Consider the following 25,272-nt stretch of genomic DNA (forward strand, 5'->3'; position numbering starts at 1 on the left):
TTATGTCTATTTCTTTATGTCTATAGCTGGGATTTTCAGGGGTCTTCCCTGATTAAATTTGATGTCTATTAACCTTGAGCAAATCCATCACCTTTCATTTCCTGTAAAAACAAAAGCATAACCTCTTCCCCAACGTAACATATTTTTTGACTTTCATTTTGAAGTTAGGATATTTTTAAAATGTGTAGATTGGTTTAACGTAGTAATTTTTTATAATCCAGTGTCGGCAGCTTTTGTTGCTTATCAGCAATCAAAAAACTTAAAGTTAATACAACAGCAAACAGGATTCAGACTCCCTGTGTATTTTCCATTTTTACATGGCTTATCCTTCTTATATTATTTTCTCTTTAAAAACTTTAGCTTATGAACTATTTTTTTCTATGATGGTTTATACCCCTTTCTTAAGCTGACACACATTTTAAAGCAACTTGTTTAGAGTTCTTTTCCACTGAATCTGCTTTACTGTGTATCTGTAACCTTTTCTGTCTACATGAGCAAAGATCTTAAACCACTGTGCAGCTGGCCACATGACGCTGGCACCTCCAACCCACAGGCAGCTGACAAGAGACCTCTCTGTGTACTGAGGCTGGCATGAGAGACTGCAGAATTAGGAAGCTGTTTTTGACTCTATTTTTGTGTGTTTGGAACCATTTTTTTTTAATTTTCTCAGATCTTATGTGGAAATACATGCCCAGACATTGGGTGTCATTTGTAGACAGATTTTCCTGTCCTGCCAAGAAACTCCCAAATAACCACATAGAGACTTTTTTTTTATTAATTACGAAAGATCAGCAGATAGCTTAGACTTGTTTCTAACTGGCTGCTATAACTTAAATTAACCCATTTCTATTCATTTACTTTCTACCTTGTGGCTTCATTTCCTTTACTCTGTACTGCCCACGCTGCTTTCCTGCTTCCTCTGTGCCTGACGGGCGACTCCACTGTTCTTCTCAGCGTCCTCTGTGTCTGGCTGTCCTGCCTATACCTCCTGCCTAGCTAATGGGCCACTTAGCTTTTTATTAAACCAGTAAGTAGGCGCCTTGGCAAAGACACATCTTCACAGTACAAAAAGATTACTCCACAACAAATGGCCTCTGAGAATGTCAGCATGCCCCATCAAAGTATAAAAACAAGTGTCATGATCCTGCCTATTCCAGGGCAGATCAAATCATGTTGGGTATATGTGGATTCAACATACTTGGCTCAACAGTAGAGAGCATACATGGTGAGTATTTAAAATAAAATAGGACAATATCTCTGTGGCTAGATGAGTAAGGGTGATGACAGAGAAAGCCTCAGTCTCTAGTTCCTGAGAAAGTAGCTAGTTTCTCCTTGACACAGCCAAGACTGAGCCTCCTCCTTTTAATCTTCTGCTGTAATGTCTGGAGACACTCTCTGTTTGTCCAGGAGGCTGTTCATTTGAGCTGCTGCTTTTTGTGTTTCTGGTCCTGGGCTTGTGTTCTTTGCTCACTCATCACTGGCTTCAAGCTCTCTCGTGTGCTTTCCCAATAAGTTATTTGCCCTTGGACTGACTTGGCTATACAAGTCAGTGAGCCTTGTTGGATTTGTACTCTACTTGACTGAGGCCTTGTTTTACCCTTGAGTTTTCTTTATTTCCTAGGGCAACAAAAGCACATCCTAGGAGCTTATCAACAACCGTGGATGTCTGGGCTCTGAAGACAGGGAGTTTTTCTTCTCTGCCCGCTCCCCACCACTCTCTCTTTTGTTAATTTTAACTTTTCTACTCTTTTGAGTCAAAATAGAATGGAGAACTCTAAGGCTGAAGATATGGAGGAATTTGAGGTAGAGACCAGAATTCAGAATCACTTGTAAATTAAAGGTGGTTACCATATCCACACCCAGGATGCAGAGGTAAAGAGTTGTCTGTGGGCAGAGGAGGTTCCTATGGAAATTGGAACTGGGCATCAGAGCTCCTGGAGAAAATTTGCTTAGGAAAGAAACATCCAGTGTCCAGCTGAAGTTGATGACTGTCATTTTTCCCTAGAGAAGCAATACTAGCTGGGTATGGTGGTGCTGGCCTCTGATGCCACCACTTGGAAGACTGAGGCAGGGGATGGTGAGTCCACGCTAGACTGGGTTCCTTTAAAACATTCACACACATGCATGCACATGCACACACCACACACACACACACACACACACACACACACACACACACACTCCACATACTACAGAAGCCTGGTCTCTACAGTGCAGGTTAGAGCATCTGTACTAAAGTTTGTTAATTTATTCCTGCTGTGAAAATGTGAGCAGATCACAGTGTAATTATTGTATATAAAATGTAATTTTGAAAATGATCTGCTGTCCCCCACGTTCTCTTTCAGCTCTAAATAGAGGTAGTTGTTAATCAGTTACTCTTCACACACTTGCCAGTTGACTGATGGAGAGGTGGAAACAATGAACTCCAGAATCAGGGCCGCAGAACCACACCTCAAGCCTTTGCAGGTCGGCCTTGGGCAGCTGTCTTGTAGCACGCTGTGGAAAACACCACTGTCAGCAGGATTTCCTCTTGATGGCAGGGTTTTGACGATTCTAGCAGATTTCGCTGGAACAGCTCTTCCACACAGTATCCTCTAATTAGCAGGAAGCACATGTATGAGTTGTATATAATTTACAGGGAGAATCTCGCCAAATAGTGGCATCGTAAATTCATATTTTATGCTTGGCTGACTTTTTTCTTTAGGAAGTAAACATATAATCTTGACAGGAAATGTAAAAACAGTAAGAGCCAGCCCACCCACATCTATCCCTGTTTCTGCTCATGTCTCATCACCAAGTGATCCAGGTTTCAGAGAGAGTGGAGACCAAACACTGAGAAACTAGTTAGAGCCAGCTCCCTGTAGCCGAGAGGTGAGAGAAGAGACTCCTGGCTGCCAGGTGTGCAGTGAGCAGCAATACTAAAGTCACCATCCAGAGGCCCACAGGATGCACAGGTGATACTGCTGACCCCATCATCCAGAGGAGTTCATGCTTAAATTGGGGAAAGGGCCAGAAGCTTATTGCTGTTAGTCAGCAGTGTGCCCTTAAATGCCATGTGATATTCCAGGACTGCACACTGGGTGTACTGTTCCTTAGAAACCTATGTCCTCCAACATCATTTTCTTCTGGTGAACAGCATTGTCCCTTGTCACCACCATGCAATGGAACACTAGACCTTGCTTCTGCTTTCTCACTAGACCCTGGAAGGTACCCCTTGCCCAGCCTTTCCCCATCCCTCCCACAGCAGTCGCCCACGCTTATGACAGCTACTTTGCTGCTCGTGACTTGTGTGCAAGTCAGCCTTATCAGAGTCCTTATTGAGGGAGACTACGTGGTGCTTGTTCTTCTGTGCCTTGCTTATTTCTTGTCACATAGTGGCATGCACGTCACCAGTTGTTGAAGCGACAGGGTTCCGTCCCTTTTTGGGGCACAGCGGTATTCTCTTGTGTCCATAGACCCCATCTTCATTATCCATTCTCCCACTGATGTATTCTCCGTTAGGAATCAGAGAAGCAGGTTCGGGAAGGGGCGGGCATGAAATTACAAGCACAGCAAGCTCTATTAGGGGAAAAGCCTTCCAGACATGGGGCCTGTGATCCAGACTTGAGGTGGAAGCACAGTTAGGAGGGGTAGAGGACTGTGTCAGAGACACAGGATGGGATGGAACCTTAGAAGGAAAGAGGCTTTCCCTCAATGCCTGGGAAGGAGCATCATCGAGACAGAGAGCTTGAAGTGAACATAAGCAAGGCCAACACCACACACAGAGACTGGGAAGGGGGTGCGGAAAGGGGAAGAACAGCTCAGAAAGTCCTGGAACGAGTGGTCTTCTGGCATTGGTAAGTTTGGCACGGTTCTGGTGGGCAGTTCCACATTTCCTCGTTTAGTCTGACGTAGCCTACTCAACAAGAGCCAGGCATTATGCAGGACTGTACACTTAACTTCTAGTTTCAGGGATGAGGGCTGCATGGGTCCAGCACAGCACTGGCTTCCAACGAGAGAGAGAGAGAGAGAGAGAGAGAGAGAGAGAGAGAGAGAGAGAGAGAGAGAGGCCGCTGCAGGTAGTGTGGCCTTATTTCTCTAGACTGCCAGTACTGGTCTCTTAGAGTGACTGGCATCTTACAGGGCAGGGCCCAGGTCTAACACACTTAGCCGTTTGCATCTCTTGGCTGTCATGAGTAGTTGCTGTAGTCAGTAGGCATGGCAGTGCGTTCATCTCTCTGGTGTATGATTTTACGTCCTTTGTCTCTATGTACCCCAGAAGGGAGCTATACATGATAGTTTGGTGTTTTATTGCCGACACCGCCTTCCATAGTGGCTGCACTGACTCACATCCCCGTCGTGGGTGTTGGAGGCTTTCCTTTTCAGCACGTTTCACCAGTGTTTGTCTTGTCTTCTGTGTTTACCATGGGCGGCACTATTCCCTGGGCTGAGATCCTGGGCCGTGTAGAATGGAGAAGGGGTATAGAGGCAACAACGTTGGTTCCATTGGTATGTGTTGGTGTGGGGTGCGACAGCTTCACTGTACCTGCTAGTTCTGATAGCGTGCCGAGCTCTTCAGTCTCTTTCTCCCTCTCCTGTTTACCTGGTCATATCGAACATGCTTATGTTTATTCTGTCTGGTGATTTCAGTCTGATATGCCTGTGAGATTGCCTACATCCCCCATTCCTCCATTGTCCTCATAACCCCGGTTAATGATGCCTTGTGTATTTCCTGGACACATTTGCTTAGGTTTTGAATATTTGCTTCTTCCTTGCTACTGTCTCAAAAGTAGTTCCTTGGAATGATACGTGGTGCTTTGTGTCTTCACACGACGGAAACTCTGTGGAATTCAAATAACCCGATAGAATGGGGAAGTGGTTCTTAGCGTTAAGATATGGGTTCTAGTCCTGCCTCCTGCCTCTGCTATCGCTCACATCCTGAGTTATTTTCTTGTCAGATGAGAGAGGAGAAATATGATGCAATGCTGTAGGTGTAGGATGAATGGCTGATTTCAGGGCTGTGGTCCAGGCCTTGGCAGTTCCACAGCTGTTATTTCTGCAGAGTCATCATATGCAGAGTGTAGTGTGCGAGGCACTTGATATCAAATGGACATAGCAGCTATAGCCTGCTCTCTAGGATTTGATGTCATGTATGTCATAAGACCTGTGACTTCTAGGCAGTTGCAGGGTGAATGGGGGTGGTGTGCCTTGTTCTTGAGCTGTCCAGAGGGTGTCAGGCTTCTGTGCTGGGGTTGTGCTGTGTTAAAGAGGAGCCCTTCGTCAGGCCTTGTAGAGAGTTGTAGGTAAATACTGAGTGAGAGGGTGGGAGGGCATCTGAGGCAAAGGGGAGTGGAAAGGAAAACAAAGAATTCTGGGCATGAGATGGGTAAGAGAGGAAGAAGCCTTTGCATTTGATGGGGATGAGTTGTCAGCCTTCGAACAGGAACTTCATTCTGTCCTCTAAGGAGGCCCTGAAAGGTTCTGTTCTGTTTTGGTTTGGTTTTATGTCTTTTTCTAGGCCACCCTTGAACTCAGAGATCTGCTTTTGCCTCTGTCTCCCATGTCTCCCGTGTCAGAAGCTTTAGGGTAACTTGCAGAGTCTCTCAGGAGTGAGAAGCACAGAGTGAGCATGTGCAGGAGCCATTGAGAGAGTTGAAGCAAGAGTGACCAGAGGCCACAGGATTCAGGAAGCACCAGCAAGTGTATGTGGCTCGTGACCGTTGCCCTGGGAGATGGGACAATGGGATGCTGGAGTCCTGTGTCTTGTGGAGCTGGCTGCAGCCAGCTTCTTGGTGCACGAGGTCTCTCAGTTCTCCCTATAGCATCAAGAACACAGGCCACAAGTGCTTTTCAGAATTGCAGATAGCAGGCTTGCCAATGCCTCATTGGTCAAAGAAAGTCACATGACCAAATGAGATTTAAGGGGAAGAAAGATAGATTCCACCTCAGGTGGGAGGAGCTGTGGTCTTTGCATTATTTGTGTTAGGGGAGGATTTATGAACTTTTTTTTTTTTTACTTTAGCATATAACAAGTTTTTTTTCATTACTCTTCCAAATTGATAAAAACACTTTTGATATCGAAATAGTTGAAATGAAAAATAGCTTACAGTTCTTTTATTCATTTATTTGTGAACTATAGCTGTGGAGTAAGTTGTTTTTATGACTATATAATAATGTTTTGATTAGAAAACAGAAAAGTGAATTTCTAGCTCTCTCTGTGGACTAAAAGGGTGAAATTTGTATCGGGTTTTATTTGACCATCTGCCTGCTGTAGCACAGAGTTGAGACTCTATTCCTTCGTCAGATTCTGTTCTAGCTTCTGTGCTGTGCTGCTTTTTCTCCTGGCTGTGCGCCGTTACAAACACACGCCAGTGGGTGTACTCCCAACTCTGGCCCGCTGTCCTTATTCCAGCACGAGATTCAGGTTGGCCTTCATCAGTCGGGCATCCATCCAGTGTAGGGAAAAGGAAGCCATGTGTTTGAACTGTGGACATACGTGAAATAAAGATCCGGTTCATCTAATACCTCTAATACCTACAGCCTTTGAAGGCCTCCAGAAGTCACTTGATGGTGTTTGTACACGGTCACATCTAGGGCAAAGAAAGAAAAGCCAGCAGGCTTGACTGCTTGACTGAAAGAGACAGCCCAGCAGAGTCTTATCTGTTGTTATCCTCTTCTGTCCCTGTGGAACCCATCGCAAAGGTCCTGGGCTCAGGTCACCCCTGAGGCAGAGGCAGATGAGGCTGGGAGAGAAGCTAAGGAACTTAGTCCTAAGACTCCCACCCGCAGGACTCTGATTCCAGCCAGGCCGGTCTGTGCCTGCCCTGCCACCCCCAGGTTTCCTCCCTGTCCTCTGGGTGTGCTCAGTTTGTCTGGAATTAAACTCGCTTGCCCACAATTGTACATACTAAATCTTAACTTAAACAACAAAAGCCACATCTACTCAAATTGATTATGCCTCCTTGTTTACAAGTGAGTCCAAAGGCCCCATGTGCCACATCAGCTGTGCACACTTGGAATTTAAGCAAGAGGTGACCTGTCTGGAAGCCTAGGACTGACTGCGACAGGGCTGCTTAGCCACGTCAATTAACTGGCCCCCTCCTGGGAAAGAACTAATTCTCCGGGAGTGTAGAGGCAGGAAAGTTTATTTGGAGGCCACTGCCACAGACTAGGGTCTAAGCCTGAGTCAAGTGCAATGTGATTTGTTTAGCCTGTCTTCCGATTCACTCCCTAGAGTTTGCTGGGACCTGTGAAAGCCACAGGCATCTTCATTTAGATTTCTATGGGTCATTGAATGACCATGCCCCATCAGCAAAGCCTGAGACACAGGTCCAGACAGTGCACTGCGGAGGTGCCTGGGAGTGTGTCGTTAACAGTGAGGTGCAGGTGGTGGGGTCCTCAACAGATCCGGAGTGAGTAACTTGAAAGGGAAAGGTTAGCCACACAGTGGCTAGGAAGGTCGTCGCTGCCAGTCATCTGAGGAGTCTGCTTCGGAGTCTAGAAGCATTTGGGGAAGTGGTTGAGGGTAATCTAGTCAAGGATACCAGTAAGCAGATACGACAAACATTTGCTTGATTTTCAGTTAGTGTCAATGCGCAAATCCAGCAATTAGCAAAATAATATGTTCTTGTGTTTAAAAATACTAATAGAATTTAAATAGGAATGATACGTAGTTAAGACTGACTTCAGTAGCTGTCAGTTAGAAGCAGTGTGTTCACTCAGAGGGACTGCCTCTGTGAGCAGTCCCCATGCTCAGAGTCTGCCCTGTGAAGAGAGACCAGAACAAACAGCAGATTAAAGGTCAGTACATGCGGGCTGTGAGCCGCCCGTAATGTGGTTAGAGAGGGCTGCTGCCCGAGGACCTGGCGTTGCTGCTCTGAGGTGTTTGCTTCCAGCTGCCTGTGAAAACTGTGTTCAGTAACAAATATGCCGTGTGTGACACGTTGTGGACAGAACAGGCAAAGTCGCCTGTCTTTAGGGAGTTTATATTCCATGTGTGTGTGGGAGAGGGGGAGGGGGGGGACAAATGGGCAGACAGAAACAAGTCCCGGATGTAAAAAACAAAAAGAAGGACTTGAAAGGGAGTAGAATGTTCTAGAATGGCTGGTTAAAAACTCCAGTGAGTGAGAAGGGCTCCCTGGGAAAGTGAACCAGAAATTTAAATTTATTTGATGTTTTGATTTTTTTTTAAAGACAGAATCTCATTATGTATTCCTGGCCAGCCTAGAATTCTCTGCATAGACAAGAATAGCCTCAAATTTGCTACAGTCTCCTTCCCTCTGTCACTCAAATGCTGAGTGGCTTACCTTATTAGGGCTTATTTGTTGAATAAGGAAAGTTCAGGACAAAGGAAAGGTTGGGAGACGGCTGTAAGGTGTCATCAGGGACTGAGGCTCCTGCCTCCTTTGTCATCCTTAGCAGATGGTGTTTGTTTGCTCTCTCTCCAGCGAACCATGCCAGCAGTTCTGCAAGGAAAATGCTCACTCCTTCTTTCTCGGCCCCTGCGTGCTGGGCTGGTAGCCGGGATTTGTCTCTAATTCATGAGGCCCGCTCCCTGTAATCTCACCAGTTCTGTCTCTAGAACTGTGCTGGAGATCACTTCCTGCTCCGGAGACTCTGGGGGAAAACTGGTTCCTGTAGCTGAGCAAGGGCACTCTCGGTGGGATTGGTTATGGGTAAACAGCTCTTGTCTGCATTGGCTTCCAAGTGTCTGGGTAAATACGAGTGTGAGCAGCATGCGCCGCCCACCTGTGGATGAGCTGACACAGAGGGAGTCACCGGCTGTGCCCCTACAGTTTACCCCCTTCCCATTTGCCCAGCAATGAACTACTGCATATAAGGTTGTTTCGCCTCTGAAACTTGGAGAGAACAAAATGCTTCACGCGGAGGAAGTGATCTCCAGTACTGTTTATATTTGGATTCTGGTGTGCTGTCCAGCACATCCTGCTGTCTCCTGGGGCCCACCCATCGGGCTGGGTGTTCACTGTGTCCCTGCCTCCCACGCAAGCCTGGGCGCCACAGTTCCAGACCACACTCCTGCAGCTTACAGACAGCCCGTGTGCAGTTCCTCATCTTCCTTCCGGCAGCCGGTGCCATCCTCTGGTCCTGTGCTTAGGTTTTTTCTGCCCTGTATTTGGCTGACTCGCTGGAGTGTTGGCTAAGCGTCTGTGGTCTCCCTCAACCGATTCTTTTTTCATGTTAGTGAAGGTGACCTGGAAGTCCATGACAAAATGCTCTGTGCTGCCTTCCTCTTAGTTAGGGAAACTTTCCTGCCCCTTCAGGCAGTTCTCTGTCTGTCCCTCTTACTGTCTCTTGAAACATATTTCTCTCCTTAACTTTTTGAATAGTCACACGTTTGTAATGTTCAAAAGATTTTAGAGTAAAGCCCTGGCTCCCACTGTCCCCTCACTTGGTCCTCAGTGTCCCTGCACTTCTTCTTAGTTTCTTACATGGCCTTCAAGAGTTTTTCTTTTCAGTATAACAAATATGTTCCCAGTTTTCTTCATTGCTTTTTTTTTTTCTTTTTAATGAGCCTGGTCTACCTTTCTGAAACCTCTCATCAGTCTTGTGGATCTTTCCAGAACGGTGCTGACGATTCATAGCAGGCGGCTTCCGCTTCTGCTCCATCTTAGGTCTTAAGCTGCACAGTACAACAGCTATCTCTTGGAAATGCAGACTTGGCTGGGCCTCTTTAAAATACAGATGTCTCTGTGCCAGCTTGTTTTGCCAGCTTGACACTCTTTAGAGTCCCTGAGAAGACGGAGCCTCGGGTGCAAAATGCCTGCTGCGTAAGATCAGACTGCAGGCAAGCCTGTAGGGCATTTTCATAATTAGCAATTGATGTGGGAGGGCCCAGTCCAGTGTGGGTGGGACCACCTCTGTATTCTGTGGGAAGCCAGGGCGAACAAACCAGTGAACAGCACCCCTCCATGGCCTCTGCTTCAGCTCCTGCCTCCAGGTTCCTGCCCTCATGGCTTTTGATGATGCGCTGTTGTTATGTGGAACTGTGAATGACATGAGCCCTTTCCGCCCTGCGTTGGTGTTGGTCATGGTGTGTCATCACTGCTATAGTGACCCTAGCTAAGACACTCTCTTCCCCTCCACTCTGTACAGGACTCTCGGTCGTCGCTGTCTTCTGGGGATTGCCCTGCACCTCCGAGCATTGTCGGTGTTAGTGACGTCTCTGAGCTTTAGTGTTCTGAGTCATTTCCACACAGCTTTGAGGTCTCGGCTGTAAAGAGGAGGGCTTTGAAACCTAGACACTCTGAGACCCTACCTGTGGTTCTGTGAACTGCCGTGGCCTTGTTGGAAGCAGAGGATCGCGGGTCCCTTATGAGCCTGAAAAAAACGTCTGTGTAGTTTCTCCCACAGCGCCTGCTGTGACAGCACGCGCCAGTGGGGTGTGCTGAAGAGGCTGAGGCAGGAGGACCGGAGTTTCACTCATAGCGCCTTTACCTGCACTAGTATGGGAGAGCCACGGGAAGCGCATATAAAGGTGCCGTTGTAGTCTAACTGTTTCTGTCCCCCTCAAGTGTGTGCGTTTGAATCCGACGCCTAATGTGACGGAAGTAAGAGAAAGCTGCTGGGCGGTGAGGAACGAGATTAGTGCCCTTCAGGACGAGGCCCCGGGGAGCTGCCTTGTCTCTTCTACCAAGTGGCAGTAGAGAAAAGGGTTCCGTCTGCGACCCAGGACATGGACACTGGCCAGATGTCTGTTCCGTAACACTTTAATCCTGGGCTGCCTGGCTTTCCGACTGATGAGAACCAAACTTGGCCCTTTCATATGTCACCCAGTCAGTGGCGTTTGTTAGAACAACCATAACAAACAGACTGAGACAAGAGTTCATTGTTCATCTCGTGGTGCTGCTCCAGTAGCAAAAGTTGCACACATAGGACATAACCAACCAGATAACGTGCGACGGTTCACTGCACGTACAGAATAAAGATGCTGCAGCTCCTCACACAGCAGTGTGCAGCTGAGGTGCTTCGGGCAGCTCTGTGGGCGTTGAGTGCTGCAATGACCTTCCCAGAGAGCGCTGTGTTCAGACCCCAGGCCACGGTGAAATCGTTGACCTCATGGGTCCGTCCTGCCAGGGACATCTCAGGTTTATTATGTGTTAGGTTTTGAATTAATATTTGGCCTCTTGTGAATTAAAGAACTGTCTGTTGTTTTCTGCCACCCCTGCTCCCTACCGCGGACAATCAGTTATGGGACCCCATAGGAGGGCAGGTCAGTTTTAAGACGATGGACTGTATTCACCTGCTCTTGATTTTGGTATGTGTTGCCTGGGCTAGAAGGAATGAAGGACACTGTTTTATATCTCAAAACATAGCCTTTTTATAGTCAAGAAGCTGGATCATGAGTGTGCCTGCCCTGAAGTGTGTGTGGTCCCTCAGGGCAGAGAGCGGGTCCCACGAGAAGGATATGAGGCAGGAGGATGGCTCCGGGTGTTGTAGTAGAACACACAGCAGCTCTCAGACCCTGACTGCACAGTGGGGAACTGCTCTTAACTGGAAGACAGAGCAACACAATCATCTTGTTTTCAAGCAAAATGAGTCGTCTCCCCTCAAGTTGGAGTAGCAAACCAGTGCAAGCACATTTCCGGGATGATATATCCGATGTGAGGGAAGACAGTCTCCCTTCTCAGAAACACAAGATGGCTTCTGTGAAGAAACTGGGAAGCCATTGTCTTTTGGATTTATAACACCACACAGTAGTTCCCGAATCCGTGCACCCCAGCCTAGTGAGGTGCCGTTTGCCTCCTGTTCACACTTGTGGACCAGTAGCGAGCTGTTTGCATACAGCCTGTTACAGATTTCCAACCTCGGGGTCACGTGTTTTCCAAGGGGTGTTTGGGGGATGGAGGGGGTGGAAATCTTTGTGAGGGTTCATTCTTCACGCTTTGGGCTGCTCATTCCTTACATTTTTCTAGAGATGCACCTTCTCCAGTCACTTAGAAAAGGCAACCACATTTTATGTTTAACATGCTGTGTTGAAGACAGTGAATACTGGCCTAGTGGATCCGTACCATTTTGTTGAGAGGGTCCCTAACCTTTGAAGACGGGCTGGTGCTCCTGAGGCTGCTGAGGAGCACACCTGACCCCTAGTGACTAGAGAGGGAACCGTGAGGAATCAAAAGGGTTAAGACTGAGAGATGCTTATGGTTTAGTCTCACCTAGAAGTGAGTGAGGAGCAGCGTTTCCTCTTGCAAACCAAACCGATGGGAGATTATTTCCCATTCGAGATTATAGCTGTGAAAGATCTGAGAGAAATGAAAATGCTGCTCTCGGTGGTCACCAAAGTGTCCATCTCAGATGGGATATACATGGCTTACTTAATGGTCCTGAGCAGAGGGAACTTGGCTGGTTGTAAATGTCCACTTCTAGCAGGGTGGGGGATGAGGAGTGGCCATGGCCTGCTGAGAGCTTAAGTGGGTGTCTCATCACACCTGCCACCTCATTCTCTATCCTTCAGTCAGAACTATGAGTGTCAGCCGTCTGGGATATCTGGGTGGAGGAACCCCTGCTGGCTCAGTCCTGGTCTAGAGACCGCAGCCATAGCAAGGGCAGCTGTGCACATGCCCTCTGACTATGGGAAGTCTAGGATAGTTTAGTCTGCAAATGCATGCTTACTGCATCAGGTAAGCATTTCTCTTTGTTTATCTCCTCTCTAGATCAAGAAGAAGCAGCAGGATGTGGTTAGATTTCTGGAAGCCAACAAGATAGAGTTCGAGGAGGTGGACATCACCATGTCGGAAGAACAGAGGCAGTGGATGTACAAAAACATTCCCCCTGAGAAGAAGCCTGCGCAGGGCAACCCTCTGCCACCTCAGATATTTAACGGCGACCGATACTGTGGAGTAAGTGGCTGGATTGTTCCCACACTGTGTCCCTTGGTTACCATAGCATGACACCTGGAGTGTGTTCGGATCCTTTACAGTAAAGGCAGTAACTTCGGGTAGCACCCGCTCAGGGTCCTGGGCCTAGCAGAGGGGAAGCTCAGCACAGTTTGGAATTCTGCAGCACAGACTGGGGTGGGGGGAGGGATGCTGGAGAGTTGTGTGGCCAGTAACAGAGTTCAAGGGTGGCTGGCAGTCATCCACCCTGTCCCTTTCTTTGCTCTGGGAGGAAAGTAGAGAGTGTGTGTTTACTGTGATCTGGCTTTTCAAGCCTGTCTCTTCATTAAAACATTTTTTGGCCCAGATTGAAGAGGTAATTATTCTTGAATCATTATTCCCCATGGGTAGCTGATTAGAAAACAGAGTTCATATTCAAAAAAGATTATCAACAGAGGGATTACTGTGAATATTTAAGGTCTGTTTTGGTGCCTTCCTGCTGGGTAGTATATGAGAAAGCAAAGTCAGTTTTGTCTAGTTACCCACTTAGCTTATTTCTTAGGCTAAGACAAAAATCGGAGAAACCTCTTCCTGCTGGGTAAACTGGGGTTTGCTTTTTACCATGGTTTTCAACTCCGCCCACAGGTGTTTATTTTGGGAGTGCATTTTTTTAAGGAGCTACAGTGCCAGGGTGTTGCAGGTGCCCTTAAGCGGCTGAGTTGTCCTTAGGGTGGAGAAAGGAGTAACAGTATGTTTGGTGGCTGTAGAGTCACCCAAGAGAGTAGGAAATCAGAACATAAGGCTGCAAGCCACCCGTGCACAGCCATCTCAGTAGTGTGGTGAGCTGAGTATGCACCCATGACGCTTGTCTGCCCGTTGCTGTCCATGACACCTGTGGACGGTTTCTTATTGCCTTAAGCCTCAGTGTCCTGGTCCTTAAACTCATTATATACAGACTCCTGATCGCATCCACCCAGGTGCCGGGATTGCAGGTGCGTTCCCGTTCCCAGCTTTCCAGGCTCAGCCCCAGGAGTCGCCCCCTCATCTGCAGGCTCACTACCACAGAGCTACACACCGGCTCTACTTGTCCGCTCTTTGAGCAGGGTCGTGACTGCTTCCAAAGCTCCTCTTAAATAAGTTATCACATGAAGATAAAGTCTGGGAGATTCTACTATAGCATCAGGAGTTTGTACTTTAGTGGAGAAACGTGTAGAAACAAAGGGTGTGTACAGCGTGATGGCTGGCGCGTAGGCTCCATTTGGCTTCCTGACTAAGCTGAGGGACTATTGAAAGCCTTGTCAACTGCAGCCCAGGATAAAGCTGCAAGGATTGGGTTAGCCCAAAAGGGATTTCAGGTTAGGATGTGAATTTTCAGTCAGTGTGAGTAGACTCAAATACATCTTTATTAATCATAATAAAAGCCATTTAATTGACTCATTTTTGCCAATAAGAAATGGTTGCCTCCTCCTGTAGTGTAAAAATCTGTGCCTTGGGATTCATCGAGTTTTCAGAAAACTTTCCTTATCCTGCTACCCCCGAAGTGTTTCTCTGTGATAAGTTGTCAGGATCCGTGACATGATGCTTGGCTGGGGGGAGTCAAGTTAATGTGACGGATGAGGCAAATCTTCACAGCCCCTTCAGTTCTGCAGCACTGCCGTGGGACAGGTGGCAGGGCATCGCTGTGGGGGCAGTGTGGGGAGGGCTGCAGCTCGGTGAACATCTCATCTGTTAGCAGAGCTATCTTTCAGGTGTGAAGGTCCCACTCTATTCCACGGTAGTGCATCAGATGGGCAGAGACCACGGAACAGTGGCCGTGGCCCTTCTCTTCTGCTGTCAGCATGGCCACGGGAACATGCTTTAGAGCTTTTCAGTGCAGATGCTAAGCTGGCCGTCGCAGTTGTCATGAGCAGTTCACTTTTCATCGCACGTCACAGTCCGGCTGAGAAATGCTTCGTTCTTATTCCACAGACTAAGAAGGCAATAGATTGAAATGGTTCGTTTTTCTTTTCTTTGTTTTGGTCCCTTGGCAAGGCCCCCACTTGGCAAGCTTTTCACCTTTCCTGTTTGCTTCAGTCCATACTGACCTCTGGGTGACGCTAAGAGGATTGGCTTTAGCAGTCGCTCTCAACTGGTCATTGTCAACCCCCGTGATCATCACTGTGCTCCTCATCTTGGAGCTCTGGCCCCCTTTGCACAGCTGATTAAAACATCACCCAATTGCCTGTTCGTTAGCAGTTCCTGGACAAATGTGTTTGTTGTGTTGGGGTTGTCTCTACTCCTTAACTATCCATTTTGAACTCAAGAAATTGCCTGAGTTTGCTTTTCGTCTATATAATACATGTAAAATAGATGTCTGGTAATAAATCATTAGCAAAACGGAGGAAGAGATACACGGGCATTAAAGTTACATATAACATAACCATCTTTATTTAAGAATGCATTCCAATATCAAATGACAAATTGCAGCAATGCAAAAACTGCAGGGATTTTTGCACCAGCCCAGTAAAATAGTATGTCAGAATGCCCAGCACAATAGCCAGTGGCTGTCTTTCCCTGGGACGTTGCTGCTATAAAAAGGCCTTTGTGTGTGTGTGTGTGTGTGTGTGTGTGTGTATGTGTATGTGTGTAGTCATTTCTAGGCATAGAATTCTAGGACTGTTGCATCATTATCATCTGATTTCTGGGGACGTAACTCAGGTGTCAAATGCTGTTACTGGGGTTCCGTGGGTGTTTGTCAGTTTCTGCTGTTGCCGAATTTGAAAATTTGTTGCACACATGTACATTCTAAGTTGCTTGGTGAATCACCAGTGAGTGAAGTATTTTCTGGAGTTCATTGCTGAGTGCTCAAGAAATTGTTAAGCGTGCCTTATATACTCTTCTAGTATTTCCTTTGAAAAGTTTCTCCTTGCTCTGGTTTTCCCGAGTGCCCATTCACTTGGGCACTAGGCTTTTAAGATTGGTTTTGTAATATTTTTTATCTTTTCCTTCTATTGTCTTTGACTTTTTGTTTTCTGGGGGAGATTTCTTTAATTTATATCTTAATCTTCTTAGGGTATATTTTTTCACATACACCTCTTTTCTTATTGTTTCCCCCCTTTAAATGTTATATTTTATGATATGAATGCAAGGCCATAGCTCAGTGAGTGTACTCAGTGTAATTCATTGGCATTGGTTGTCTTCTGTGTAGCAGCTCTTGTCCTTGTCTACACTGCTCTCTTCTCCCCCTCCCCCTTGCCGCTCCCTACTCCCTCCTTCCTATTTTTCTTTTCACTTCCCTTTTTCCTCCTTTCCAAACTCCCTCTTTTCCTTCTTTCTCTTTCTCCTCCTTTTCCTCTTCCTCTCTCTCTGTCTTGGTACTTGGATTGGGCTGAGGGCCTTGCATTTCGGGGGTCTGTGATTGACAGTTGTAAAGCTTTTGCTTCCGGAAGACATGACTGTTCATTATACTGTCTGACTTCTTAGAGGAGGAGGCACCTTGGGAACCGAGCTGCTGTTTATGTAGTCTTTTATCTCCACTGTCCAGGCCCCTCGCCGTAGCCAGTGTATCCACTGAGTGTGGCCTGAATGTTTTGGCTTCTGCTGGTGCTGCCGTTGCACTGTGACCATCACTGCTCTCTGCCCTCACATCCATCACCATCTCCCCATTTGTTGCCTGCCTGTGTGTAGGCTTTTGCTATTGATGCTTCGAGTCGTGTCAGAAATGAGCCTCTGTTTCTGGTTTTCAGCTCCTTGTTTTGTTGACCTTTGGAGGGAAAAGAGGCAGACGACAGCTAATACGGTCGTGGCACAGCAGTCTGCATAGGGCTTAGAACGGGGGTTTGTACCGGGTGGATAAAGACTCTGATGCTGTAAAATAAGGCCAACTTTGTCCTTCTTCTTACCTCTTTCCGACATCTAAGCCTTTGCTCCACAGAGTGTATGGGACTTCTTTAGGTAGACCCTGTGCGAGCCGGCTTTCATATTGATTGAACTGTGCCAGATCAATGGCTGCTCCTCTGCCTCAGCAGCCAAGGTCCCAGGAAGAAGTGGCAGCAGCTGCTGCCTGGTGTCCTGTCATGTGATTGCTAGGGGTCAGGACCAGTAAAGACAAGGGCTTCTCTTATCAAGGTTAAATAATATGACCTTCACAGAGGATGCAGCTGGTAGTGGGCTTCATCTCTCTACCTTCTTTTGTGCGCCTTAAATCCCAGTGGTGGTTTATGAGGGTCTCATCTTGTTGGCTAACTTGGGAGCAATGTCGTATGGGAAGTGACAGGATCTCAACAGTCTGCAGAGTCTGCTATACCCAAGATCGCCTGGAAATGTCCTACTTAGTTTTAAGCTGGATAAAGCCTATGGATAAAGCCACTAAGCTCCTTGGTAACCAGTGTGGGCACGGGCCTCCTCTCTGCTAGGATGTGGATGGCCTGTCTCCTGGGAATTCCCAACTGCTTGAACAGCTCCCAAGACAGTCACTCACTCCCTCGAATTGGGGGAATGATGGAGAAACATGGGAACTGTTGAAGGCTCATTACAGTAGTGCCTGTCCAGGAGGGATTTGGACCTGGCTTAGCTGGGGCTTTTATAACTGACCTTGTGGTGTGGCCCAAGATGTTCTTGCCTTCTGAGGCAACAAGAATTCCTCCTAGTTTTAAACTGTTTCTCCAGCTATGATGTTTTTTTTTTTTTTTTTCTCAGCTTGTGTTACACCTTCATACATTCCTCCCAACAGCCAGCATCCTTGTCAAGTATTGGCAACCAAGACTCCAAACTGGTGCAGCTGTTAACTAGCCTGCTGCTTCACTGAGCTGCATCTCACTGCAAGGAGAAGTCTGGTAATGGGACCTGGCCCTCCTGAAGCTCTCGACCTCTTCTGATATGTTTTAATGTCTGATTTGAATTCTGGAAGGTGTAGACCTCACATTTGAGGTTTTAAGCCTTTTCCTCTTTTGAACTGACCTGTGTGGAATGCAGTAAAAATGAGCATGCCTCTCCACAGAAGAAAACCGTTCCCCTCCATTATCTCCTTCCTTTCCGTTAGCACACAGATGATTCAGGATATCACGTGTTTATTTCTTGTTAAAAACTGTGTGTGTGTGTGTGTGTGTGTGTGTGTGTGTGTGTGTGTGCGCTAGAGAGAGAGAGAGAACTTGGCCACCTTAATGTGTGCAGTTCACTATTAAATTTACTCACGTTGTTGTGAGCTGGATGCTGGGATATAGTGTCTGGCAGAATTGGAATTTTAAATCCCTTGGGCAGCAACTCCTCTTTGTCTGCCATTCTTCAGTATCTGTGAGTCTGACTGTTAGAAAGCTTCTGTCAGTGGAGTCATACAGTGTTTGTAACTGGCTTCCTTCCCTTGGTGTCAGACCCTCAGGGTTCATCATACTGTTCTGTCTAAAGGCTGCACAGCATTGTGTGTTTGTCCCACATCTTGTTTACTCGTTCATCCATCAGTAGTCTTTGGGTTGCTTCTACTCCTGTGCCATTTAAAATGTTATTTATTTTTACTGTATGTGCATTGGTATTTTGCCTGTATGTATGTGTGTGTGAGGGTGTCAGGTCTTGGAGTTACAAGCAGTTATTAGCTGCCATGTGGGTGCGGAGACTTGAACCCCAGTCCTCTGGAGGAACAGTCGGTGCTTCCAACCTCTAAGCCTCCTCCTGTGCCATTTGATAGTGCTACTGTGAAAATATCCTTTTCAGATTCTGTGTTCAGCTACTTTGGTTTGTTACTGGAAGTGGGGTTGCTAGATTATGTGGTAGCTTTGGATGGATTTGCTTGTTTGTTTGTTTTAGGGAAAAGCCAAAGAACCTTTTTCCATACCTGTTATACCAGCAGTGCCGGGAATTTCCAGCTTTTTTATATTCTTACCAACGTGTCTCATTGCTAGTGTGTGTGTTTAAATTGTGAATATTCACTGTGGATTTAATTTGCATAACTGATGAAGAATTTGTTGTCCATGTTCTCTATTTGCAGATTCTCTTTTGAGGGATGTCTGTTCAATCAGTGCCTTTATCGTTCAGTCATCACCAGATTTTGCTGCTGACTTGGTGGAGGTCTTTGTGTATTCTGGATCATGATCCTTCAGGAGTACCTGATCTGCTGGTCTTTCTTTCTTTCTTTCTTTCTTTCTTTCTTTCTTTCTTTCTTTCTTTTTTTTTTGTTGTTGTTTGTTTGTTTTTTGCCTTTTCTCGTTGTCGATTGTGCTTTTCGGTGAATGAAAGTTTTCCTGTTTAATGTACCAATCGGCTGTTTTTTGAATCTGTCATCTGTACATGTGTATCCCTGGGCTTTCTTAACAGTGGTCATAAAGTTTTGGGTCATAGGTTAACATAGGCCTTTAATGTTCTACGCTATTATTTGTTTGTACTGGAAGGTTGGGGTCTAATGTTGTGTGAGGTTGTATTCTTTTGGCTTTTTGAGCGGCCAGCCACCCAGCTCCCAAGTAAATCACACACAAAGGTTTATTCTTATTTATGAATGCCTGGCCTTAGCTTGGCTTGTTTCTTGCCAGATTTTCTTAGCTTAAATTATCCCACCCACCTTTTGCCTGAGGGCTTCTGTCTTTGTAGATTAGATTTCTGTCTACCTTTACTTCTTCCTTCTCTGTGACTTGCTGCATAGCTGTGTGGCTGGCCCCTGATGTCCTCCTCTCCTTGTTCTTTTGCTCCTCTTCTTCCTCCTTTCTCCTTCTATTTATTCTCTCTGCCTGCCAGCCCCTCCTATCCTTGCTCCTGCCTCACTATTAGCCATTTAGCTCTTTATTGGACCAATCAGGTATTTTAGACAGGCACAGTAACACAGCTTCACAGTTAATCAAATGCATCATAAACAAAAGTCACACACCTAAAAATAGTATTTTCTAACAGTCTAATTGTATTTTTGTTGCACAAGGACACCTAGTCTTTCCCTCCTGAGTGGCAGGCATGTGTCTATCATTAGAGCATATATTTAATATATTAGAGCATATATTTAAGGTTGTTTTTGTTTCCACCAATATCGTACTATTTTGATTACCATAGCTTTGCAAATAGTTTGTTCAGGAAGTATCTTTTTCTAATGGGTTGGCTGTTTGAGCTTTTTTTTTACATTCCATATGATTTTAGGGGCTCCCCCCCAATTTCTAGGGAGGAAAAAAAACTACTCTTGGGATTTTGGTAGGGATTTTACTCCATTGGCAGTTTGTAATGGGTAGTAGTCCATTAACAAAATTAAGTATTCCAGTCTGTGAACACAGGATTTACGTTACTGTGTTTCTTTCATCACATGTTACATGTCCAAGTCTTCATCTTTCATGCTAGGTGTGTTAGGAACACTGTATTCTTCTGAGGCTGTTCCCAGCCTTCCATTTTTGCTGTGTAGAAATGCAGCTAACTCCTGCGTACAAATGCAGCTGACTGCCAGCATGTGCAGGTGCAGCTGACTGCCAGTGTGAGCAGATGCAGCTGACTGCCAGCGTGAGCAGATGCAGCTGACTGCCAGTGTGAGCAGATGCAGCTGATTGCCAGCGTGAGCAGATGCAGCTGACTGCCAGCGTGTGCAGATGCAGCTGACTGCCAGTGTGAGCAGATGCAGCAAAATGCCAGTGTGTGCAGATGCAGCTGACCTTTTTGTGATGATTTTGTGTCATGTGACTTTGCTGAATTCATTTTTAGTTTTCTCTTTTTAAAAAACTAGCACTTATAAATTTGTATAGGATTTAAATCACAGTAATCAGTTTGTGGACTAACCATCAAGGAGTAAGACACATAGCATTAAATAGTCAAGACGTGTTCGTGAAAGTCTGGCTGCAGATGCGGCTGCTCAGTCAGGCATTGGTTGACAGTGGGGCTATGGAGTGAGTGCAAAATACTGCTAATTACTCAAGAATAAAATCCTTTATTCATGTCAGGTCTTAACAACACAGGGCAGCCTACCTGAGATGCAGTTGGCGGTCTTCTTAAATGAAAGACAAACTGGCCTTTCCCATTAGTTTAAAGGTTATTATTATTATTATTAGTTTGTTTGAGACAGGTTTTCTCTGTAACTTTGGAGCCTCTCCTGGAACTAGCTAGATCAGGCTGGCCTTGCACTCACAGAGATCTGCCTGCCTCTACCTCCCCAGTGCTGGGATTAAAGGCATGTGCCACCACCGCCCAACCCGTTTAAAGGTTATTAATGTTTAAAAATTGTTGACTTTTTAAACACTCTTTTAGATGATATTTATAATATCAAATGTGTGCCCAAGTATTGGGTGCGTTACTAACCAATCAGAGACTATAAGGTATTTCCCAGTTTGTTCAGGAGTGACTTGGGACCCGCTGTGGCCTCCTTCCCACATAGTGCCGTGGGGATTGAGGCCAGGTGACTATTTCTGAGATTGCTTGAGTCTGGCTTGGCTGTTTTTCTGGAGGAACAGAAACTGTAACTGTCCAGCAGTGGGTGTGGTGCTATCCCTCACCTCCTTTTTCTCTCCTGTAGAAGGAGGTGAGCCTGCACTGACTGCAGCAGAGCTCACCTATGCCTGCAACTGTACAATACTCAAGTACAGCATTGCTGCAAGACTGGGCTGCATTTCCGTTTTATAAAGCGCAAAGCCAAATGCACGACAAGCAAGTTTACCTAGCCTGCCTGTAAACCTTTACAGTGAAATCTGCTAAAATTGCCACCATTAGATGCTCATCTATCCCACACATATTTTCCTGGGAAATTTCATATTAATTTAAAATTCTGTCATGTGTCAGCACCATCTGTGCGAAAGACCAGTTATCTAATCAAGGAGAGTTTTCTTCGTCAGCTGCTGGGCTGCACACGGGGTATTACGTGGCAGGCACCCTTCCAGGTTTAGTGGGGAGCAGTGGGGGAGGGGCATGTGATTTGGTCCTAGCTGCCGCCTCCTGCTCAGCGGCCAGCGTTGGTATTCTTTGCAGCTTTCACTCTCCTAACCATGGTTTTTATTTTGCTGTCTATAAATGTTTAATCTCCCATTTTCACCTCACCGAGATGTTTGCCTCAGAACTGTACAGGGATGCGTCCCTGGGATGTGACCGTCATGAAGATGAAGAATCGCTCTGTGAATGCTGAGAGCCTTCAGCCTGGGGGTTTGAGGCCACCCTTGTCGCAGTTGTTGGAACTCATGTCCAGACGGGTGGTTTTCTTTCTGTTTACATTACTCTTCTGAGCCATTTGCAACTAAAGGCAATGGAGAAAGTAAAACCGTGCGGACAAGAAGGACACATTAATGTCAGCATTGAGAGATCAAAGCTGGTTTCTGGAGGATGGGGCGTGGAAGTTCCTGCCCTGCCCCACCGTCCTTCACATGCTCCCTCCAGGCCTGCGCCCAGATGCCACCTTCGCACGGAGCTTTGCCTCCTTGCTTTCTGCTTTACTCATCTTGGACAGTGTTTACTTTTTCTCTGAAAGATAAAGGGAAACTGGCTTCCTTACAGTTTCTCATTGCTTCTCGGTTTTGATACATGAATACACGTTTACACTCGACGCTGCTGAAGCTCGTTACCTGCTCTTCTGCAGCTGTAACTGCTGCATAAACGTGTAATTTCTGCTTATATTCGTGTAATTCTGTAAATACTGTTTGCAGAGCTCTTTTGCAGTGTGGCCAGCCACAGGGAAGGACATATAATCCTATCTTACTAAGTCCCATCAGTTTAAAGAGAACGGTGCAAATGCCAGCATCAAGGGATTCTCATAAGAAAGTTGAACACTCAACTCTTTCCCACTCCCATTTCTTTGGCGAAGATGCAAAGAATGTACTATTTCTTTTTTATCCCTTTACATTTCTGTCTACAAAAGTATTCCAGTGTTGTTGAGGTTTTTTTTTGTGTGTTATTGTTTGTTTTAATTTTCATTCTTACTGGATGATGTCTGGATAATTTCAGTGGCCACAGATTTAAAGTTATATCCTACCAAGACAGGTGACTTCATTTCCTGTGTTCTTGCTCTGGTTGGAAGAACTTGTGTGTGCTGCCATCAATTCTTAGGTTGGCCTACCTCTCTGGAAGACTTTGAGGTGTTTGTTTGTTTGGTCCTAAGTTCTGGACCCTGCTGCCTGAGAACCTTGTGCTCAGCAATTGGAAGGACTTTTCAATGTGAAAATCAGTTCCCCTCCTGTGGAAAAGTTTTCATATTTCTTAGATTTTTCATTCTTCGCCTGTCCACCTGCAGGATTTGTTTTATTTGTTCAGTGGTTTATCTTTTTTTTTTTTCACTACTAATTACTCTTGATCTTGATGCTGTACTGTGCACGCAAGTGACATTCTTAAGTCTGTTGTCTAGGTCACTAGCTGAATGGATTATTTTTCAGCTCTACATCATTCTGTTTCTATATTTTTTATTTAGCGATTAGATTTAATTTCTAGGAACCCCTTTGCTGTTGTTTTCATTTCTCCTCTAAAAATAATGTCTTCTTCTTTTATGGATACAGCATCTTAAATCTTTCCAGAGATATTGATTTGAAGTACATGGAATGAAGGTTTTCTTCTGTGGCCTGTACCTTCCCAGCTCTGATTCTGGCTGTTGGTCTTTGACTTTTCCTTTTAGGAACCGAGTGACCCCCCTCCCCCGCACCCCTCCACCGAGTGGCCCCCCCTCTCCCGCACCCCCCCTCCTCACACAGGCCTGTTTGGATAGGAGAGCAAAGGGGACTGTATTGGGTTGGACCCTCTGGACTGCTAACAAAAGAGAGAATTACAAAGGAATGAAGGCCAGTGTCTCCCTTCCAGGATGAGCTTCTCTATCTCCCTGTGTCCTGAGGTGTCCAGAGTGACCACCAGGCCTTTGAGCTTCTGTAGCCTTGGTAGGAACTGCCTCCATAGGTGAGAGCCATTGTTTCTCAGAGAATCCCAGCTTTCCTAGCACCAGGATGGACAGACTGCCTCTGCCTCTGCCTCTGCAAACACACTCTTGCCATCACCTCTTTCCCCCAGCTCTGTGCTCAACTGTTCTTTGGGATTTGGCTCCCCCTCCCTGCAGGGTGTTCTCTACCAGTCCAGTTGTAGTTGCTATACATTCTAGGTGTTGTTTGAATTTTATTGCTGGTTTATGCCTTCCTAGGCATAACGCTGTCATGTTGTTCCTGCCCCGCTTCATTTCAGATGGCATCCAGACATGACAAGAGGTGACACACATGCCCACACTGTATCCTGAACTAGTTTGGCCAGAAATATTAAACATGATTTCAGAACTGGAGATCCTTTAGTGTCTGGTGTAAGAAGTGCTGAGTAGAGTTGTTTTGAGATAGCCGCCCCTTACCTCTCTGTCCTGCCAGGTTTGGGTCTGCCAGCTATTTTTCCCCCCTGTATCAAGGTTTCACAAAATAGAATATAGCATTAACAGCTCTTAGCCCCCAAACTGGAGGCTACCCTCAGGCTCCAGAGAAAATGGAGCAGGGCTCTTTGTCTGTCTTAGGCGGTGGTGACCACAGCAGCAGCTCCGATAGCCTTCAGAAGTTGGATTTTTTAAAAATTCCTTCCATTTGAATAAACCAGCTTTTCCTTTGACCCATGTAGACTGCTCGCTGGCTCCGTTTCCTTGTCTGTATATTGTGTTCCCAGCAACCTTACGTTTGACTGTGCCCTTGGCGTGTGGGAAGAATATGGGTCTGTCACTTACTTGCCATTAGCTGAGCCAGGGAGGCCACACAGCCCCTTAGAGTGGCCCTGTGGGCTTTCCTAACCGCTCTCATAGGAACACTGAAAAGGCAGAGAACTTGAAAATCTTTGTCTCCACCGGCTGCTTAGTCCTTAATAGTCAATCAGCTCCGGCGGGCAATGTCCATTCTGGGCTTTGTGGAAGAATGAGGGTATTGTTAACTCTACCTGCTATAGATTTTATCACGGGCCTATAAATGTCTCAACATTGTGTTCATTTGAACGTAATACAAACAGAAGTATAGGTGATGGCAACACCCCCCCCCCCCCGCATTTCTTAAAATTCCTCTATGGCTCTTTAGCTTTATTCCTCTTAATGGCATTTAGAAGAGCTCCCTGCCCCCCCCACCCCCATTATGCTTGATCTGTGAAGCCCAGACGTTCTTCCGTGGCTGTTGCCGTGAGAAGTGATGACTTTTCTTTGTCATCCTCTGTCTTAAAACTGTAAATAAAACATACCAGCTGTTGAAACCCAGCACTTTAACCTTGAATATGATTTCTGTGTTTGTGTCCTCTGCAGAGTCAGTGTGAATTGATCTTTATAGCCTGGAGTCATGGAGCGGAGTTCTCTGCAGTGTGCAGTGCAGCCCGCGGACGCGTATTTACAGACGGCAGCTTCAAAGAGTGCCTTCAGCTGTAGGGAATTCAGCCGGTCTGTGTTAGAAGCCTTGTGTGAATTTCTAAACCGTAATACTCTTCCCCTTTGGGAGGAATTCTGACCCACACCCACAACCACACACAAATACATTTAAAAGTTTGTTAAATGAAACACATTTGATAAGAAAGCATTAATTATTTTACTCTTATTGGAACACATTATGGCCTAAGA

The 25,272-nt window shown here is 46.1% G+C and overlaps 1 protein-coding gene across 1 annotated transcript in view; it reads left to right on the forward strand.

The window, feature by feature from the left end:
• The window catches only part of Sh3bgrl2 (SH3 domain binding glutamate rich protein like 2), a 55,782-nt gene that overhangs the window by 21,481 nt on the left and 9,029 nt on the right, over positions 1-25,272 (forward strand). The window contains exon 4 of the mRNA XM_050124552.1: positions 12,654-12,839. Within this exon, the coding sequence (XP_049980509.1) occupies positions 12,654-12,839 (186 nt within the window). The remainder of the gene's footprint in view (positions 1-12,653; positions 12,840-25,272) is intronic.

This window comes from Alexandromys fortis, unplaced genomic scaffold, assembly GCF_014885135.2.
Source record: "Alexandromys fortis isolate MF-2015 unplaced genomic scaffold, M_Fortis_MF-2015_v1.1 scaffold_22, whole genome shotgun sequence".
NCBI classification, from domain to species: domain Eukaryota; kingdom Metazoa; phylum Chordata; class Mammalia; order Rodentia; family Cricetidae; genus Alexandromys; species Alexandromys fortis.